The sequence below is a fragment of the Gymnodraco acuticeps genome, unplaced genomic scaffold, assembly GCF_902827175.1.
Source record: "Gymnodraco acuticeps unplaced genomic scaffold, fGymAcu1.1, whole genome shotgun sequence".
NCBI lineage: Eukaryota > Metazoa > Chordata > Actinopteri > Perciformes > Bathydraconidae > Gymnodraco > Gymnodraco acuticeps.
In genome coordinates, this window is record NW_022990790.1 from 158,455 (window position 1) to 181,204 (window position 22,750).

The 22,750-nt window shown below is 42.6% G+C and overlaps 2 protein-coding genes across 2 annotated transcripts in view; one reads left to right on the plus strand and one right to left on the minus strand.

The window, feature by feature from the left end:
• The window catches only part of LOC117557063 (lipocalin-like), a 106,919-nt gene that overhangs the window by 54,224 nt on the left and 29,945 nt on the right, over positions 1 to 22,750 (minus strand). The window lies entirely within an intron of this gene.
• Positions 20,628 to 22,379, plus strand: LOC117557061 (lipocalin-like). The gene is made up of 6 exons (XM_034232743.1): positions 20,628 to 20,845; positions 21,061 to 21,200; positions 21,442 to 21,521; positions 21,661 to 21,774; positions 21,855 to 21,956; positions 22,042 to 22,379. Exons 1-6 carry the CDS (start codon positions 20,753 to 20,755, stop codon positions 22,059 to 22,061), a joined length of 549 nt encoding a protein of 182 aa, XP_034088634.1. The 5' UTR covers positions 20,628 to 20,752; the 3' UTR covers positions 22,062 to 22,379.

Consider the following 22,750-nt stretch of genomic DNA (forward strand, 5'->3'; position numbering starts at 1 on the left):
AAATTAAAAATCAAAAACCTAAGAGATAAATTGAAGAGGGTAAGGAAAATAAATTATTTCCAAAACCATGTAAACCCCAAACATCTCTGTGTTCTTCCATTGCAGGCCTGAATGACCTCTCCTCGACTGGGTATCCTTTCCCTCCCCCGGGGTACAACCCTGGCAATCCGACTGGCCCACCTCAACCACCTCCACCGCCACTACAAGTCCCAGCCATGCAGTCAACAGACTCCCCGTAAGCTCGTCCACCCCCATCAGCCCCAAGTAGATGGGGACAACAGCGGGATAAACAAACCCAAGCCCAAGCAGGTGTTTGGGCAACACACCTCAGTAATGCCTTTCTCAACGGACTCACAGACACAGCGCAAGCTACGCAGAATGCTGGCCGGTCACAATACCGAGGGAGAGGCAGAAGAGGTTTTCCAAGGCAGAAGACGAGAAGCAAGACCTTCATTTGACGAAAGATGTTTCAAGTGTGGCAGTGTTGAACATTGGATTATGGGACTGCTCACAGAACACTGGCGAGTGGAGGCAGAGAGGGGGACAGCAAGGACGGGGCCATTCACAATCAGACTGACCTACACCAGATGGGGAGGAGGGGACCCGATCGAGCGAGACGGAAATTCAGCCAGCATCATCGAACCAGGGAAGTGAATACACACACACACATCATGCTATTGAAAATTGGAAAATGTAGAAGACATGCCTGTGGTTAAAGAGGGTACATATTTGAAATATGACAGTGAAACAGCATTTGAGAAATGTCCCACACTAACTTTAGCTATCATGGGTGTTGATGTTCTATAGTAAAAAGGGCAGATTTGCCTGATTGCAAATTTAGTGGTAGATTTATGCACTCAATAGGAGCGGCTGGGGTGACTGTAAAGGAGAAGTTTTTGTATCACTTCACAGTAGAGATAACGGTGATGATAGTCAATCCATTTCCCACATCAGTAAAAAAACAGTTTATTTTATCCTCCGTCTGCCTAATAAATTTACTGGGCAGAGATCTGAAACTCCGGTTCGGCTTAGATCTCATTTATTCCACAAATGAGGGGTTTAAAGTCCGGCAGCCATCTCCTACGATGGTTCAAAAACTGGCATTTGATGATAAAGAACTGTGTGAATGTGTAATAAATGGCTGCTGACATATCCTGATTCTCAGGTGTTGTTGCGGGGTGACTGATCAACGTGTTTTTCCACCTGCTGTGTTCATGGAGGCTTCTCATTTGCATTATACGTGCTAACGTTGTTGATGATCCGTGTAAATTTGGTTCCCTGACCGGGAATGATGAGAGTTTTCTGTTAGAATGTGTGAATGAGGAGCTCATGCTTAAAACTAAGCTTGAAGTTTGCTGCGCAGCTGGTTCCTGTTGCACACCCACACAACACAAACTGTGTCAAATCCCAGGGGCGGTCCACACATTTCACTAGCCAGGGGGCCCACTGAGAGATAGAGGGATTTGGGTCTAATCGTTAAAGATTTGGAGTCAGTCACTGATTGGACATCAACACACACAGAATATGTTATGTACTATATGTCAGGTGACATGTATAAGATGAAAATGTGCACAAACGTAGCCGTTCTGCGCACATTGCTGTTGGTTGAGGATGATGAGGTAATTCTCATATCTCTGAGCTTCCTGCCGCGCTTTCAGATGTGCCATACTCACTCTGGGCAGCTCACAGATATGACGTATGTTTAATGTCCACGTTCCGTTCAAATCAACCCCCGTACCCATTGAAACGTGAAGCTGTTGATGGCATTCAGCCAGTGTTACCTCTCTGTTTAAACAAGGGGTCATTATTCCGTGTAACGATTCCGGTACGTACTCCAGTGTTTCCTGTCAAAAAGATCAGAGACAAAACCTCCTGACGAGTGGAGATTTGTCCAGGATTTACAGCTGTAAATGCTATGCAGCTATGCCCGCTCGTCCCAAGTCCTTATCTGATTCTTTCCTAAGTTCCAGCCTCTGCAGCATTTTTTTACTGTAATAAGATCTCTCAAATGCATTTTTCAGTGTTCCTGTACACAAAGACAGTCAATTTTGTTCACATTTGAATATAAGGGTAAACCTTACAGATTCACACGTTTGTGTCAAGGCTACTGTGTACCATCAGGCTTTGTGTACAAGTTTGGCTTCTCTCCAAGTCTCTAAAGGCACTGCTCTAATACAATATGTGGATGACATCATGATTTGCGCACCCACAGCAGAGCAATGTGAGGCTGATAGTATTGCTTTGTTAATGCACCTCGCAGCCGAAGGCCACAAGGCCAGTTTGTCTAAACTTCAATATGTACAAAGAACAGTTACATTTTTGGGTCACATCATTTCAGGAGAGGGAAAAACGCTTTCAGATAAACGTATTGCATCATTGGCATCTCTGCCAAAACCTGTCACTAAGCGACAGATGATGTCATTTTTGGGTTTTTGTTCATATTGCAGGTCGTTCATTCCAAACTATTCTCCAATCGAGTTGCCACTGCGTACCATCACGTACGTCACTGGTTTGAAACCTACAGATCACCTTATATGGACACCGGAAGCCGACAAAGCCTTCGTTAATATGAAGCTGGCTCTCCAATCCCCACCGACTCTAAGTCTACCTGATCACACTAAACCTTTCACTCAAGCAGTGGATGAACTAAATGGGTGTATGACCTCAGTTCTTCTTCAGGATCATGGAGGAAAACAGAGGCCTGTTGCCTATTTTTCCTCCAAGCTAGATCCTGTAGCTGCTGGCCTGCCTAAATGTCTACGTGCAGTGGCTGCTGCTGAAAAAGCGCTCAACTCCTCACGTGACATTGTGGGATATGCACCTTTGACCCTGTTAGTTCCACATGCTGTTTCACTCATCCTCCTTGAACAGAGAACATCACACCTCTCTGCTGCACGTTACCTTAGGTATCACACATGCCTGTTAGACATGCCTAATGTTTATGTCAAGCGATGTAACACTCTGAATCCAGCATCTGTTATTGACCTTTGTCTGAAGGTGACAAACAAAACTGTGTGCACACCTAGACCGGACTTAAAAGACGTTCCTCTGACCAACGCTGACCTCATTTTGTATGTTGATGGGTCTGCCTCTCGCGACCAAGGGGGCACTAATCGGGTGGGGTTTTTCCTGTTGTTTCAGATTCTGCTGTACTCCGTTCCGGACCAATCCCATGTCACCTCTCATAACAAGCAGCAGAGCTCATCGCACTAACTGAAGCCTGCACGTTTGCAGAAGGCAAAACCGTGATTATTTACACTGACTCACGCTATGCTTTTGGGGTAGTGCACGATTTTCTGGCTATTTGGAAGTGTAGACAATTTCTGCAAGCAGTACAGACCCAGTTTCCCTAAGAAATTGGGTCTGCTAATTTACCTGCTGACTCAGCCGCAAAGGAAGAGTCTGATTTCTCTCGCACCTCACGCACCTTACACTCATTTGTTAGAATCCCTGTCTCCTCCTTCACTGACAACATGTCGTCACTTCAGCAGCTAGCTACACCAGTTGAGAAGGCTCGGTGGAAGGCTGTTGGGGCTGTTTTTGACACATGGGTTGGACAATGTGTCAAAAGGGGGGATGTTAGAGGCTATAAATCAGGAGTGGTTCACAAGGGGGGTGAAGCATGCCTAATTTGCATTATGCAAAATTCATTTGAGCACCTAATGCTGGATTTCATTGAGTTTAGCCCATCAGAGAACATCTTAAATTAGAACAACGGTTCACATTTTGCTAAAGAGGGAACGGCACAATCAAAAACAAACTAGCAAAAAGCTGTGCAGACACAGGTCTGTCATGGACACAAGCTCTGCCCATTGTGCTGATGTACATGCGGATGTGGGAACGAACACAGAGTCAACTCAGCCCATTTGAAATCCTTTTTGGGGCTCCTCCACAGATTGGACTCAAGGCTCCAGGATGTCCTCTTCCCTCCACAACTTTGTGCTGCCCAGAGATCAGACGGGGGTTATTATGTTGTATGTATGTATGTATCCGGCACCGACCCGTGTGGCACATTTTACATAGACATCGCGCCCAAAACTCAGACCCCCAAAAAGGATAAACAGCCTTTGACACAAACATTGACATCCATAGGTACATCTACACTTCTAAAACGTAACCTATACATAGGCAATAACGACCATAACAACATTGATGTGGTTCAGACCAGTAATGGGATCACCGGTAACGTTTGGTGGCACACTCTGAGATCATTCTTGCAGGCCGCAGGACAAAATGGTTCATGTTATGCATGCACCCTTTTTCCCCAGGACTCATCAATGTCAGTGCCAGTTCGTCCGCGCTCTCTGACCCAGGGTGAACACCTCTGTGCGTTTATGGCTCTGACAAGGCCCATCAAGGGGGAAGACCGCGTAACCGAGTGGCGTTATGCCAGGCAGCTTCCCCCACCATGCAGTAATAAGTCTAACTCCCATTTGCGTGCATATACGGTTGATACCACATACGCAAAGTAACAACCGGTCAGCCATGTGCACCCCAGCCATTTGAGAGGGATGAAACACAGCATTTGTATCCAGAGAGTATACCACAAAACGTCTCTTACACCACCTTATTTTTTCCTAGGTACTACTACTGGTTGTACTCCTATCCTACTGAACACAGTGCAGTTACGGTGTTTACAATATCTCGTATTGCATATTCAGTGTCCCTGGAAGAATCCTTTCTAACGTAGCATTCCCTGCTCTATCAAGTTCTGGCTCCCCTCTGGATAGGTACATGCACTCTAGTGGATTTGAATCCAGCAGTCACGGTCCTCATGTCCTTAATGTACACGACACATCATTACCCAGAGTTCCAACACCACGAACACCACAAGGTAAAAAGCCCATAACATAGATACCTTACACGTTCGGCTAGAGAACCTCACTTACGAGACGACGCAAGGCTTCCAGGTCATGCCCCATTCATAATAGCCTCTAGGAATATGCTCATGCAGCACCCATTTGCTCTTGACCTTTTGTTCGCCTCAAAGGGTGGCCTGTGTCATGTGATCGGTGACTCCTGTTGCACTTACATTCCTGACGCCACCAAGAACATCACTGACACCGTGCTGCATCTTAACAACTTATTGGCCGACATGAAAGTGGATGACATATCCAACGCAGGCGGCTGGGACTGGTGGTCCTGGCTTACATCGGGGGGGTGGCAAGCATGGCTGGCTAGGATAGTTACACCCCTGATAATCATTTTCGGCCTATTAATCAGTTGTACCTGTTTGATTATCCCAATACTGAAGAAAGGCTTTTCCAGCCTGGTATCCTTAGCTTTCGTTCAGTATACTGCTATTCCATTACAAGACAATCCTTTGCGCCACTGTGAGATAGACCAGCTAGAATCAGAAGAGTCTGATTCCGACACTACAATATAATCAATATAATCATGTGAATCGAGTGTACTCTCCTCTTATGCTTACATTATATTGGAGTCTGTCCTCCACAAAAACAGCCAGTTTTCTATGATATATTTGTGATGTGTTTACTTAAACCAGTGATGGAGTGTATTCATTGATGTGTTATATCAGTCTATCCTGTCATTTGTTTTTTATTGATCAAGTATGATCAAAAGGGGGAAATGTAGTGGACATTTGATTATATCCTGATATGTTTAAACCAAATGCTTCTCATTTGGTTAGATGTGCTGTTTGCCTCTATCTACACTACTTCAAGGCCACAGAGCTGTTTTGGCTACTGAGTTGACTCACACAAAGTCACACGAGAACGTCTACAGCTCAAGGCCAGGTGTCTAATAACAATATGACCGTGTGAAGATTTCTTACCTTCCCACCCTTTTCCTCCCTTTATAAGCTTTGCTATCATATTGAACTGGGCACACTCGCGCAGACATATTTTATACTCTGTGAGACCTGTGTCTATATATATATATATATATATATATATATATATTTTATTGTATCTGATGTTTGTTTGAGTCATCGAATAAACATCACCAGAAAGACAACTCTGTCTGATTCACCATTTATTTGATTTGATCACTTTGACTTGTACTCTACAGTATTGGGGTTTTTAGATTTCCATAACAACAACTAATACAACATTGACCTACAAAAACATATTTTGCAACCCTGATCTCCTCAGGCAGGTCTCTGAGGGTCTCGGGGCGCAGGACGGGGCATAGGTTTTATGCAAGGTCACAAACATATCTTAACATACCAGCAATACCATTTAAGAATGGATTCTTAAAGCAATAATCTTCTTTTCTTCTTACACCTAGCGCTCACCCTGAACAGTGGGCTTCTTGTTTACATTTTCCCCTGCACACTCAGAGGCAGGACATAAAAACACTCTTTTGCTATTTATTTTCATTTTGCAGCACATTTATACGACCAGAATTTTGCTTTACATCTTTATATTATTTATTTTTCTCAAGTCATTTACTTTTGGTGAGATAACTAAAGTTTAGTTCATTTTACCCTGTCTATGGACTGATTCATTATTAGTTGTTACAAAACATACACAAGACGGCGGGACAAACCAATATAGACCCCCCATACAAACAATCAGACAAACAAAACATGAACTCGTAATAAACACCAGCGTGACCGCAAAGCTCATCCAGCTCAATTTAGTCCGAATTATGAGGTTTCAGAGGGGGTAGGGAATTATCTCTAGTGGGGCGCCTGACTCGCGCGTCCACCCTTGTACAAGTGCTAAGATCGTGCCTGAAGACCGTCCAAAAGCAATTGCGACAACCACTACTCCATCAGTGGCGCTATGAACCCCCGACCAGGAGAACATAGACTTTTTTCCGTTACCCTTTCTCTCCAAAAACAGCACAGTTAACTGTAGTCCTACACGACCAGCCTATACATCCGCCATTGAGTTCACCCCAACGATGAAAACAGAGTTTTGTTTCTAAGCTTGCTTGCCACTGCCCACCTGTGATCAATTAGCCTATAATTTTATGTATGCACCCCGGACCGCCACCAGCACCTCTAGCCATTTATAGGGAACTGTGGCGCATCGGGTGATGCACGCATCTCGCGCTGCCCCGGCCTTGCCAGCAATGTAGAAGACGGTCACAAACAACAAGTGCTTTTAGACCATCTCGCTTTTAATAGAGATGGCGGTGGTGTGACTTAAAAGCTATAGACAAAAGGCTGTGACTTTCTTCCTCTCAGCTGCACGGCTACAGTCACCCAAACCCAAAGTTACACGTCCCGCTGCCTCCTGATGATGCCTGCAGCCAGTTCATGAAGTGAAGGAGGTTTTCCTTCTAGCTGCGGGCAGCAGATACCGTGAGAGTCCCGGACATGAATTCATAGATCAAGGCAGACTGGTTTACTCTCCTGTTTTGCCAATCCGGTGCTTAAACAAAGGCAAGGCAAGTTTATTTATATAGCACTTTTCAACACAAGGCAATTCAAAGTGCTTTACAAAAAAATGAAAGACATTAAGCAAATGGCATTTAAAATCAGTCATTAAAAAGAAAAGCTAATAAAATAAACATATAGCTCTACACCCCTGGCCGACATGTCCTTAAAATGAAGTCTGAGTTTGAAATATATCTCAAATAATGTATGCACTGCCATTTCCCCACATAAACATAACAGTCTGCAATGAAACGGTTGTCTCCTGTGCGCTCCTCTTCCTACTTGGCGCACCAGTAACTTTCTCGTGCGCACAAGAGGCTGCACCTGCTGAGCCGCCAAATTACTCGGAACATCATAAAAGCCATTTTCAACGGTTATCTGGTGAAAGATTAACTGGCCAGGGGTTCCCAACCTTTATTGTGCCAAGGACCGGCAGATACATTAAAAAAAAATCGCGGACCGGTTGTCAATTTTAACTGATTTTAATATTTACTCACCAGCAGGTAGCAACAGAGGCTAATTGTATGTAACAGCCTGAACAAATACTAGAACAATATGCATCTAAAACATATTAACAACGTTTAAAAAAGAACCGGTGTCGTTTTTTGGTTTTTCGGAAAAACGGAAAACCAAAAAACCGACGTTATTCAGTTTTTTTAAAAAACTGGAAAACGGATAAATCAACGTTTTGGTTTTGTTTGTATGATTTACGGATAATCCAGTGATGGGAAAACGAAGAGAAGAAAATGGCATTTAAAATCAGTCATTAAAAAGAAAAGATAATAAAATAAACATTAAAAGAAAAAATACATGGATAAAAGTTACAGTGCAGTTTAAGATGTGAATAGTTCAATTAAAAGCAGCGGCAAAAAAAAAAGTATTTAGTCTGGATTTAAAAGGAGTAAGAGTTGCAGCGGACCTGCAGGTTTCTGGGAGTTTGTTCCAGATGTTTGGAGCATAATAACTGAACGCTGCTTTACCATGTTTAGTTCTGACTCTGGGGACAGAAAGCTGACCAGTCCCTGAAGAGAGATCTGGATGGTTCATAATTTAGCAGGAGGTCAGAAATGTATTTTGGGCCTAAACCATTCAAAGCTTTATAAACCAGCAGCAGTATTTTTGAAATATATTCTTTGACACACAGGAAGCCAGTGTAAAGACTTCAGAACAGGAGTGATGTGATCCACTTTCTTAGTGTCAGTGAGGACTCGAGCAGCGGCGTTCTGAATCAGCTGCAGCTTTCTAATAGATTTTTTAGTGAGACCTGTGAAGACACCATTACAGTAGTCCAGTCTACTGAAGATAAAAGCATGGACAAGTTTTTCCAAATCCTGCTGTGACATTAGTCTTTTAATCCTAGATATGTTTTTTAGGTGATAGTAGGCTGATTTAGTAACTGTTTTAATGTGACTGTTGAAACTCAGGTCAGAGTCCATGACTACACCTAGATTTCTGGATTTATCTGTATTGAACATTGCAGACTGAAGCTCAGCGCTAACTTTATACGTTCTGCCTTGGCTCCAAAAACCATTACCTCAGTTTGTATCTTTGTTTAATTGGAGAAAGTTCTGACACATCCAGTCATTGATTTGTTCAATGCACTCAGTGTTTGAATTGGAGCATAGTCTCCTGGTGAAATTGTTACGTAAATGTGTGTGTCATCCGCATAGCTATGGTAACTTATGTTGTTGTTTTTCATTATCTGAGCCAGTGGTAGCATGTAGATGTTAAAGAGAAGAGGCCCCAAGATGGAGCCTTGAGGTACCCCACATGTCATATTTGTCAACTCAGATGTGTATTTACCTATAGAAACAAAGTTTTTTCTGTCCTTTAAGTAGGATTCAAACCAATTTAGAACTGTTTCCGAAAGTCCCACCCAGTTTTCTAGTCTTTCGAGTAATATGTTGTGGTCAACAGTGTCAAACGCAGCACTGAGATCTAATAATACTAACACTGAAGTTCTGCCACTGTCTGTGTTTAAGTGGATGTCATTGAAGACCTTTACAAGAGCAGTCTCAGTGCTGTGGTTTGGACGAAAGCCTGACTGGAACACATCAAAAGAGTTATTTAAATGCAATAAATTACTCAACTGTTGAAAAACAACTTTTTGATATGGGCCAGGATCAGATCTGAAAAACACTGCTGAATAATTGAATTACCAAAAATATCAAACTTGTTCAAGCTTATCAATATGCAGCCTGGTGTCCTTAAAAATCTTTTGTAATAAAATATAAACTGTCAATAACGTTTTAAAGGGGATTTGTATTTTCTTCTGGATTACATTTCTTTTTGAGGTATCATAAATATATAATTTAAATGCAAGTGCGTCGGAAAAAGTCAAAAATTAGCGAAAACCGAAAAAAGAAGCAGCATCTGGCTGCATTTCAATGATATTGGAGAAAGCAAAGCTGAGTGCAGGATTTGTAAAATGAAAATAACCTTTTTTGGTTACCTTTATTTTGGTAACCACTCAGGATTTACTGTCAGAGGTGGGAGAAGTTCAGAACTTGTACTTGAGTACAAAAGTACCAGAGTGTAGGAATACTCGGTTACAATAAAAAGTCCTGCATTCAAAATGTTACAAGTAAAAGTACAACTTGGAGAGGGTCTGAGTCCGAACCCTTGTCAATTAACTACGGGGGTCCCTCAGGGCTCTGTTCTTGGTCCCCTCCTCTTCTCCTTGTACACAAACTCGCTCGGATCAGTCATTAGCCCCGCATGGTTTTTCTTACCACTGCGACGCTGACGACACCCAATTAATTCTGTCCTTTCCCCCGCTCAGAGACCCAGGTCGTCGCACGCATCTCTGCTTGTCTAGCTGACATCTCTCAGTGGATGTCTGCTCACCACCTCAAGCTCAACCTTGACAAGACTGAGCTGCTCTTCTTCCTCCCGGGAAAAGATTGTCCAACTCTTGACCTGACAATCAACATCGGCACCTCAGTTGTTTCCCCCGACTCAGACTGCAAGGAATCTGGGTGTGACCCTAGATAACAACCTGTCCTTCACTGCAAACATCGCTGCTACAACCCGCTGCTGCAGATACACGCTTTAACAACATCAGGAAGATACCGTCCCCAGCTGACTCAGAAAGCGACTCAGGTTCTGGTCCAGGCTCTCGTCATCTCACCCTAGACTACTGCAACTCCCTCCTGGCTGGTCTACCTGCATGTGCCATCCGACCTCTGCAGCTCATCCAGAATGCAGCGGCTCGTCTGGTTTTCAACCTTCCTAAATTCTCCCACACCACTCCGCTCCTCCGCTCCCTTCACTGGCTTCCGGTAACTGCTAGAATCCACTTCAAGACACTGGTACTTGCTTACCGTGCTGCGAATGGATCTGGCCCTTCCTACATCCAGGACATGGTTAAACCGTACACCCCAGCGCGTGCACTACGCTCTGCATCAGCCAAACGACTCGTTGCGCCCTCGCTGCGAGGGGGACCCAAGTTCCCATCGGCGAAAACACGTGGGTTTGCTATCCTGGCTCCAAGATGGTGGAATGAGCTCCCCATTGACATCAGGACGGCAGATAGCTTGCACATCTTCCGGCGCAAACTGAAAACTCATCTCTTTCGACTCCACTTCGAGCGTTAGAACGATTAACGAAGCACTTTTATACTAATAAAGGACTGGATTACCTAAAGCCATGTACTTATTGTAAGTCGCTTTGGACAAAAGCGTCAACTAAATGCAATGTAATGTAATGTAATGTAATGTAAAAAATATAGTTAAAGTACCACCTGCAGAGGGATCTAGAAGCATGTTCTTTTCCCCATAGAGACCGCCTGGCCTGCAACATTTATCCCTTGCCATATAAAGATAGATTGGGGTCCCTTACACATGTGTACACAGTGATAAACATTCTGGTCACCTCAACATCAGGGATCTTATACATAAACTCCTTCTGAATCAAACGTCACGGTAGCCTTTACCCCCTTTATTTGTTTGTCCCCCCCCTCTTAAATAGAAAAAAACACGTTACTTTACCAGCAGAGAGAGGAAAATTGATGTATTAAATTATTAATGTGGACTAATAAAGAGCAATTTGATTATTAAGTGATTATTCTGTTGATCGATGTCATTACATTTGGTGAAAACACATAATGACTTGTTTATGACTCGTTTTGTCAAAGTTTAGGACTTGGACTTGACTTGAACTTGCCCAACCTGACTTGAGATCTTGACTTGGACTTGAGCGCAAAGACTTGAGACTTGACTCGGACTTGAGCGCAAAGACTTGAGACTTGACTCGGACTTGCAAAACAATTACTTGGTCCCACCTCTGCTGCACACATTCAGCCTTCCGCATCAAGGACTATCAATTGTAAAGCACTCAATTGTCAGATAAATAAACCATACAGAGCACAATGAAGGTGTTGGTAAATGTTTTTTTAGGGTCTACCTCCCACTGACTCTGCATCTCAAAGGTGTTATTATCATGTTAACTACATCCCATCCCCTTATACTGAGATTATAATTTCACAGCGTGTGTCTGTTTGCATGCTCTTTGGGTGTATGCGAGGACACAAACAGTGAATGGCGGGGGTGGGAGTTGATATAGATCAGATGTTGAACCCCAAAGGGAGTTCGGTTACATTCGGTTCACAAAACGCTACAGCATTTCACAAAACGCCACAGCATTTCACAAAACGCCACAGCATTACAGAAAATGCCACAGCATTTCAGAAAATGCCACAGCATTTCAGAAAATGCCACAGCATTTCAGAAAATGCCACAGCATTTCACAAAACGCCACAGCATTTCACAAAACGCCACAGCATTTCACATTGGACGGAAAGGGTATTCCTTTAGGGCAGGGGTCTGCAACCTTTTTGACCAAAAGAGCCATTTTGCTCCTTTTTCCCCAAAATTGTTTTGTCTGGAGCCGCAAAACATATTTCATAGTTTTTTATTGTTATATCAGACAAAAATTACAGTTTTTTTGCATTTATTAGGCTATTTATTACATGATATAAAACTGTTTACCTCTAATAAGAAACAAAGAACTCTTATAAGGAGAATTAAAAATAATACACAGATCTACTTTAAAATAAATTAAACACAGCACTTGGGGAGTCCTCTGCACATTTGAAGGAAAAAAAAATATTATTAAAATGGGCCAACTTTGAAATAAATAAAACATATAGCTGCACCCTAAAAAGAGTTAAAGGTAGGGTAAGTAAGAATGGAGAAACCAGCTCGAGTGAGCTAGAATTTGAAAGTACACAACCGGAAAAAATATGCCTCTTTCTTCAGACTTTCTTACAGAGTCCCTCCTCCAACACACACGAACGCGCACATGACCAATGAGGGCACGAGATAAATTTGTGCACAGATGGAAGGCTGACAGGCAGGTAGGCCATCCAGTTACTTTAGCCGGGCCGGCTCAGATGATTGGTCGTGCTTTTTACAGCGCTACGGCTTCCAGAGATACATTTTTGTATGTATTTATTGTTAAAGCATTTCATATATGCATTGCTATCGGGACGTTAAGAGCATATAACAAAAAGTGTTTTCTGAAATAAATTACATACCCCATTGAATTATGACTGAAGATCGTCAGCTGTCTTCCTCTCCCTTGTTGTTCCTCGTTGTTACCACCGTTGACAACTTCTCTCTACATATCAAACATACCGGTAAACCAGCATCGTTTGCTGTGAAAGCATATAACTCTGTCCACACAGAATTAAATCCTGTGTTCCTCCGGTACTTTTCTTTGATTTATCCATAGTTCGCTCATCGAGCCGGGGGTCAGGTTATTCGCCTCCAAGAAAAGGCGCTCGCGCGGGACCGTAGCGGGATGTGACGCATATTTTAGTTGACCTAATTAAAACCGTTTTGTTTTTTATTTATGTGTCACAGTATCACCTCAAAATACAAGATACGAAACATTTTCAACCATGCAACAAAATATAAATAGTCCTACAAATACTTTTATTTTCTTCTTATTTTTGTCTAAGCTCAAGGGAGCCAGAGCAGAGGGCTTAAAGGGCTGCGGGTTGCCGACCCCTGCTTTAGGGAGAACACTTCTTGTTTGTGATTGGACAGAGCCAGCCATAGAAGCACTGCTGTGATTGGTTGTTTTTGCTGCCAGTCAAGAAATGACGCTTCGTGATTGGTCAACACCCGACAGCGAAATATGTCCCAACACATCAGCCGTTAGCACACACTCAGAGCTCACAGCTCCTCATATCTGTTCAGAAACTGGACAAAAGTTAAACAAGTACAAACCACAGACTGTCTGTGTCATACAGTCGCTGCTTTATTTACCTCTGTATGACGTTGTGAGTGTGGAAAAATTACTCCCTTAGTGCAGCTGGCAATACCATTTCCTGCAAGAGAACCCTCTAAAGTTGGTTTATAATACCCAGAAAGTTCTTATTTTATACTTTACTTGAAGTGGACTTAACAGGCTCTTACAGTTGATGTGACTTATCCTTCCATGTTTGTGCTAAAGTGTAGATGAATGCGCCATATGGTGAAGAAATTCACACTCTCACAGTGGCGGCCAGCCCATAGGGGCGCTAGGGGCGCCCCCCCACCTCTTCCCACATTCCAAAAAAAATATTTAAAAAAATATTAAATTAAAAAAACAAATTTAAATTTTTTTTTTTTTTAAATATATATATTTTATATTTTTATTTTTAATGAACAAGGTAAATATCATACAATTGGTATCAGTAAAATGTATAATCTACAATAAAATCTCGTTTAAAATTGTGTTACAATGTCTAAAGTTACTGATAAGTCACATGTTTCCTGCCTGGCCTTGCCCATGGCATTAGTTTATCATTACCGGGCGGAGCCCCCGAGACAAACAGCACGTTGCAAAAGTCTCAATAGTAAACTGTGCCGCCGAAACATAATTTCAGCCAATCAGCGCCGTCAAATATTTTGGTCACGAGGGCGCTCACGTTGGCGCCCACGTTGCTTACGTGACGTGAGTTGTTTTTTAGACTCGTGAGTGACCAAGGTCAGAGCCATATAATAGAAGAGTTATGACAACGGAAGTCCAAAAACGGTTATCGTCACGTGGTTCATGTAGACGAGGATCGTTCCCCGGAAGTTCATGGCGGGCAATGTGAATGCATTGATAACAGGAGATAGAACTACGATTTTTGGTAACTATTACCACTACTAAAGGTTTTGATTTGCAATATTTATACAACAAATCGATATGTGTATGTATTTACATCAATATGTTTTAAAAAATAAAATAGAATTTGCTAATATTAAGTGATAATATTAGGATTAGTGTGAACAACTAGTTTACATGTTAGGCTAACAGTGCCTTGGTTAAAGAGCCTGTTGCTGTTTATTTATAGCTTTTAATTCTTTAAAACCAATATTATCTTCTTAAACTTGTATGGTAGTCAGGAGCATCACTTTCTAATGTGTATTGATATATTTAGAGGGAGGGGATCTAAAGTAATGCTTTAAAATTCAGATTAGATTAATGTCTACCATTTTCTTAAATTCATGGTAGTTTCAGTAATCCCATGGTAATTGAGGACACAAGTTATCTAAATGACTAATGTCATCTTTATGGCTTTCAGAAAGGACAGGAGACCGACAGCTGACTATCAAAGGACTAGCAGCAGCAGCATGATGATGATGATGTTAAATGTGTTGTTTTAGGAACATCCAAATACATGGAATTCAATAAACATTGAATAGCATATCATGCAGTTTGTCTGTGCCTTTTCCTCCGTGTTGTCCTGGTTTGCTGTGCTGCCTCCTAGTCGCCACCATGGTTTGCTGTGCTGCCTGGGGATGCTCCAATCGCTCAGAGAAAGGAGTACGAATGTACAGCTTCCCCACTGACACAGAGCGGAGGAAGCAGGAGCAATTTCACAACCAACAGCAAACAAATATGTGATTTATATTAGGGACGGGACTCGATTAAAAAAATTAATCTAATTAATTAGAGGCTTTGTAATTAATTAATCGAAATTAATCGCATTTTTAATCACATATAAATATTTGACCTAAGAACAGTGAGAAGCAATTTTTTTCACATGGATTTTAGTATACCATTAGGCGCATTCACACCGCAGTATTTTTCCCACAAAGGTTCATGAGAACTTAGTTCATGAGAACTCTTTGAACCTGGGGGTGGATTAGGCAAATGAAGCCACTGACGTCACTTCTTCTTCTGCTTTGGGTTGGGCAAACCACTTTACGGCGTATACTGCCGCCCAAAGTCCCCGGCCGGAAGTCCCGGGAGTTGGGGACTGGAGACTGGAGCGGTGGAGATGAGGAGGTGTCGGCGTTCTGGCGATTTACTCGGAAGGCTTCAGTAGAAGCTGCTGGGACTCCCAACAGCTTCTACTGAAGCCTTCCGAGTAAATCGCCAGAACGCCGACACCTCCTCATCTCCACCGCTCCCATGTTTTATTTTGTGTTGCCATAAGTTAGTCTCTCTGCGTTTCTGCGCTGGGCTAATGCTAATAATGCTAATGCGAGGATAATAAAATGGCGGCTTCACAAAACTTTTTGGGAGTTTTACGGGGCGTGGTTTGCAATCCGCCCAGCCAATCAGACATATAGCTCTTTTCTCACAAGAGAGCCGTACGAAAGTCCCTGCTCTCTAGCTCTCTAGACTTTCGTGGGGGTAAAAAGGTTCTCATTAACTAATTTTAGTACCAGCTCTTTTTGGTGTGAACGCGATAAAAGAGGCTAACGTCCACGCTAGCTTCCACGCTAGCTGCTATATGTTTTGCATTGAGGTGATACTTGAGGCTTGATGTGCTGCGGTGATATGCGAATTCCTTTTTACATAATTTGCACACAACCGTGCTCTTATCGACGCTTCCATCCGTCCGTTTTTTAAAACAACATTTCCCACTGTTGTTCACTGTGGTTTGTTGTTGTCTGAAGTCATGAACGTTAGTTGGTGCTCCAGTATAATCGGTACGCCTGAAACTCATCCAGTGAGAAACGTTCCGCGGTGCAAAAATAAGTGCGATTAAAATGCGTTCATTTTTTTAACGCGTTAATTTTTGTGTAATTAATTCATCTTAATTAACGCGTTAAAGTCCCGGCCCTAATTTATATACAAACACTGCATTTGCACTTTTTCACAAAACGAAAACCACACCATTGGGAAAGCTTAATGTTTTGTTTAATACAAAAAACAGGGAAAGGCTTGAAAAACACTGAGAGTTGAGACTCAGGGTGCAGGGTGAGGGTCTCAGTGCAGGTATTCAGGCTCCATTGAATCCCCCTCTGGTTCTTGTGCTGAAAGAGGGAGTAACAGACAGGAGAAAGGGTTATACACCAGATATAGCACACCTATTGGATGGGAAATTGCCTTGGGGAGATAAGGTGTGGTCTTTGTTCCCAACTGAAGTTATGGAACTTTATTATTTGTGAGTTTAACAAAGTATGACAAATGGCATCAGTAACATATGTGATATGAATTTCTATAAAGTTGTCTCACATTCTTGGTCATATTGTATATACAGTATGTAATGAGTATAACATGTCCAGTAAGTATAAAGTGTTTCCTAATGCTGTGTATTCAACCACTATGGAATATGTATGTGGGCAGACAAAACTGAGTTGTTCTGTGTGTGAAGTAACCTCAAGTCACTCCGCAGGCACATTTTGATGCAGACCAGTTTGTCAAGACAAAAAAGGGCAAGACTAGGCTGAGAGCAGAGGCTATACCCACCATCTTCGTGCATCGCCCTGTGGTCAAAAAGAGAAGGGCCCCTGCACCACGATTCACCCCGGGACCTGTATCTACAAAGCCCATAGCTCATGATCACAGCGATAGTGTGAAAGGTGACACAGGTATAATAAGTATGAACTCTTAGTAACAAAAGTAATATTTCTTATTTTTAAGTGGTATAATATTTTAAATGTTCGAACATTTACAGTGCCATGTCTTCTACTTACATTAGTCTCAAAGATTGAGGGAAGAAGGGAAGGGATCACTGCCCTCCACCTGCCAGAGGAGCGCAAACAACAAAAACAAGCAAGGTGTCCCGTCATGTACCTGGAAGTTTGGGTTGGCAAAATGGAGTAAGAGAGGGACTTGAAAAACCTTGGTGGCTGTCTACTCATGTTGTTACAGTTGTCTTGGTTACAGCTCTCAAGTTTTTTTTTGTTGCCATTTCCACATCTTTAGAAAATATGAAAAAATTGAAGTGAAATCAACCTCTTCTCTGGAGAACAAACTTTGATTTCTCTGTCTTGTGAGTTTGCAGTCTTGCAGTTTTGCTCCTCCACCTGTAACATCACTGCCCCTCCACCTGCCATACAGTAGGTTACTAACAAGATTACTTATATAATACAATGATATAATACATGTTTAGTATGCTTACTTATATAAAACAGTAGTATTAAACTTACCTTGTGTGTTCACTCTCACTTAAGTTCCTCTCCCTTTGCCATCAATCCAAAATCAGCTGAGCTGCAACATTATACACACAGGTAATAATCAACATAATCACAAGGACACAATATGGCTCTGCTAAAAACACTCACTCTTACACGCACCAAAGTTATATTTATCTAATATTTAACTCCCTCCACCCCCGCATACAATCCCGTTTAGAAGCCCCTCTTCTCTAATTCAACAACGTTGGACCAAATAGACATTAAGAGAACGGAATTTACAATTAAAAGGCTGTTCAACGTGTGTTGCTAACTTGCTTCGGTATCCTAGCTTGATCTGTTATCTGTAAACGTTCCCTAAATCTACTAATTTAGGGATAATCCACTGACATCCTTTAATACACATGTTCAATTGAATCAGATGTACTGATAATATCCGCAATATAAATCTTTAAACTTCTTCTTACCTTTAAAAGTCCGTCACGAACGGTCTATTATGCTGCAACTCCACAGCTCTGCTAGCCTTGGCGCTAACTTCCGGGGAACGATTGAGAGGCTCCACGATCCGCCATTGCTGTAAAAAAGTGGTCCATTGGAGTGAACGGAGATGTCATAACTCTTCTATTATATGGCTCTGACCAAGGAGACGCAGTATTTAGAATGGTGTGCAGGTGGAGTCGCCGGACCTCGGTCCGCACCCAATTCCGTGCAAGAGCTACTCTCCAATCCTTTCCAAAGGAGAAGTTTGGGAGATAAATTGATACTTAAAGACCTTGGACCGGACCAACCCGATTTGTATATATCACAGCAAGCTCGTGAAAAAGACAAAACGTATCAACGAGGCTAGCTGGATGCAAACGATGCAAACAGGTAAATGCTATCTTTTGTTTCCCATGCTTGCCGGGCACAGATACGATCTGTTCAGAAACTAGACAAAAGTTAAACAAGTACAAACCACAGACTGTCTGTGTCATGGAGAATACAGTCGCTGGTTTATTTATGTCTGTATAGGCCGTTGTTGTGAGTGTGGACGGTCGGAACATATATAACGTTAGCTTAGCCAAGCTCCATTCAGAAAACAAGCATTCTAAAAGGTTTTTCACCTGCCGTCTGTCTGCAGACTTGTCAAAGCATTAATTCATGGTTTTTACTAACCGGTATCAGTATGTTGTTACGTCGGCATCATTTAGAAACGTGTATTACAATTTAATCACGGTAAAATATGTTCATTTTGTTGTAGTTGTAGCTCCCGAGCCAGCGCGTCTTGTTTGAATGATGCGAGTAAACACAGCTGGCAGCCGCGGTGAAACTCGAGCGACTAAAAAAATGTTTTACTCACTATATCAAAAGCCCCACCAAAAATATGTTCCACCAGCCGCCACTGCACTCTCACCAAACAGCTGTTGATAAGCATGAACGAGACCTCCCTCATTCTTCCCCGTCCTCACCTCCCCCTCTTCCATCCACCAGTTGTGTAACGGCAGTGATTTGCATGCCAAAACGTTTTTGTAAGAAGTGGCGGCTGGTGGAAAATATTTTTGGTGGGGCTGTTGATATAGTGAGTAAACAATTTTCTTTTTGGGAGAAATGACCCCTTAAATGAGGACTTCTGGTGATGTAATGGCGCGTTTCCAGTGCAGCGCAGAGCTCGCTTTAATGCTGCGTTCAGACCGGGACGCGATTGAATATTCGCTTCGCTCTAAAACGCTCCTATCGCATCGCTCTAGTCGCTCGAGTTTCACCGCAGTTGCCAGCTGTGTTTACTCGCATCATTCAAACAAGAGGCGCTCGGGAGCTACAACTACAACAAAATGAACATATTTTACCGTGATTAAATTGTAATACACGTTTCTAAATGATGCCGACGTAACAACATACTGATACCGGTTAGTAAAAACCATGAATTAATGCTTTGACAAGTCTGCAGACAGACGGCAGGTGAAAAACCTTTTAGAATGCTTGTTTTCTGAATGGAGATTGGGTCGACCAGGTTAAGCTAACGTTGTATATGCTCACTCCACACTCACAACAACGGCCTATACAGACATAAATAAACCAGCGACTGTATTCTCCATGACACAGACAGTCTGTGGTTTGTACTTGTTTAACTTTTGTCTAGTTTCTGAACAGATCATATCTGTCCCCGGCTGTTTGAAGAGCAAGCATGGGAAACAAAAGACAGCATTTACCTGTTTGCATCCAGCTAGCCATGCCTTTCTGGTGTACCAGCTACGTGAGAAGCCTCGTTGATACGTTTTGTCTTTTTCACGAGTTTGCTGCGATATACACAAATCGGGTTGGTCCGGTCCAAGGTCTTTAAGCAACAGTTTATCTCCCAAACTTCTCCTTTCGAAAGGATTGGAGATTAGCTCTTGAACGGAATTGGGCGGGGACCGAGGTCCGGCGACTCCACCTGCACACGAAGCCATTCTCATCCAACTACTGCGTCACCTTGGTCACTCACGAGTCTAAAACACAACTCACGTCAACGCACGTAAGCAACGTGGGCGCCAATGTGAGCGCCCACGTCACCAAAATATTTGACGGCGCTGATTGGCTGAAATTATGTTTCGGCGGCACAGTTTACTATTGAGACTTTTGCAACGTGCTGGTTGCTGCCGTTTGGCTCGGGGGTTCCTTGCACGGCGCATGATAAACTAATGCCACGGGCAAGGCCAGGCAGGAAACATGTGACTTATCAGTAACTTTAGACATCGTAACACAATTTTAAACGAGATTTTATTGTAGATTATACATTTTACTGATACCAATTGTATGATATTTACCTTGTTCATTAAAAAAAAAAATATTAAAAAAAAAAAAAATTTAAATATTTTTTTTTTAATTAAATATTTGTTTTAATATTTGTTTTTGTATGTGGGAAGAGGTGGGGCGGCGCCCCTATGGGCCGGCCGCCAGTAAAAGGCTAGCAGGGGGAGGAGACAGGAGGAGGAGGGAACAGGACTCTGCAGGATATAAGGAGCCTGCACCCCTACTCTTTTACCTTACATTCCTGAATTCTTCTTACTGCTGAAGCCCAGAACACAAAGGAGCAGCCATGAGGAACACACTGATGATGCTGGTCGCCCTGATGTGTGCGCTGACCGTCTGCGCTGATATCACACCGGCCGCAGACTTCGACCTGCAGAAGGTAAGAGACGGATTAGATTCTGCTGATATTACACAAACAAATAAAGCTGGTTATTCCTGCAGTAACTGTGGTTGTGTAACATGTTTATTGCATGAGGTTTTAAGAGTTTAAATGAAATGATTCAATGTGCTGCTGTTCAGATAACCTCTCACCTACTTTGCATTGATAGATTTGAGTTTATAAGTCTTTATTGACCCCTTCTGTTTTTCTTTTAGATGTCAGGCAAGTGGTACACTGTCGCAATAACCAGCAACGCTCAGTGGTTTGTGAACAGCAAGGCAGAAACAAAGACTTTGACAGCTGTAATTGTGCCGACTGAAGGAGGGGACATGGACCTCAATTATGCCAGCTTGAAGTGAGTGATCTCTATGCAATCATACTTTAAATCAATATAAGGATTCTCCTGGGGAAAAATAAACTGACATGGACTGACACTTATTGCATATTATTGTTAAGTTGGTCCAAAAACCCCAATATACTGTATAATCAGAAAAGCAGGTATTTATGGAAAATATTCTCTGAAATGTCCGTATTATATAATATGATTGATCATCAAATCAACAACTCTAAAACAAACCTCTTCTTCAATCTTTTAGAGACGACGGTTCCTGCTACAGAGCAACTCGCACCGTTCAGAAAACAGAGACTCCCGGTCGCTTCACCTTCCACAGCCAGGGTGAGTAGAGCATCACACACACACACACACACACACACACACACACACACACACACACACACACACACACACACACACACACACACACATTTGACGTAGCGATTCAACAGCCTGACCTTTCTATTTCTGCTCTCATCAGTTTGGAACAACGACAACGTCATGACCTTTGTTGAAGTTGTGTACGACGACTACGCCCTGGTGCACACCATCGATACGAAGGAGGAAGTGTCTGAGGCCTTCATCACAGTCTACAGTGAGTGAAGAGAGACACACATGTGTGATGGAATAGCTGTGTGATTTGGTGAAGGTGAAATTAACTCTGTGTGTTTGCAGGCCGCACTACTGAGTTCAGTGAGGTGGTGCAGCAGAAGTTCACCCAGCTCGCTCTGGAAGCTGGAGTCCTGCCCGACAACGCCGTCATCCTGCCACAGAACGGTAATGCAGAAAAACAGCACTTTCATAAAAACTCATTTAACGTTTCCTCACTTATACTCATTGTCCTCATCCTGTGTTGTTACAGCTGAGTGTCCCGCAGTCTGAGGACCCCCTGCTGACTCCCCCCCTCACTGTGATCCGCAACATCACGAAGCTACACCTGAGACGGTTTCCTTTCCTGCTGCTGCTGCATACTAAAGAGCAATCCTGACCCTCGTTCAGGGCTCATTCCCCCCCCCCCCCCCCCCCCCACTCTGCACCTAAACTGTGGCATCAGAGCGACACAACAGAACAGCTGATAGTGAACAGAGGGAATGATTGCAAGAGACTGTGAATGCTGTTTGTTGTCTGAGTGTTTGTTGTCTGTGTGTCTTTTGTAACTGGAGTGTTTGTTGAAATAAACTTAAAGCCAGAAAAAATTTATATTGTTTCAGTGTTAAGATTCTTTCTAGAAATGGCAACGTTTCAAATCTTTAGAATCATGAATGTCAAATCAATTTAGCAAATTACATTACACACATGATTAACAGGCATACAATTAGATCTCCAGGAATTACACAGGGGCTAGGTTTTATTTCAAACAGCCCTACAGACAGATTAAAGGGTTAATGTAATACTAGATTAGCTAAATACACAAACAAAGTTCTATTGTGGGCCTCTTTGCAAGTAATCACATATAATAAAGCTCTGCATAGGACTTTATGAATCAAACCAGGAAGGAGCAATCTTCAATTGTAATACAACTGACACTGGACTCGGTACTAGTTTGACTTCTACCAAAATAAAGTACTTTT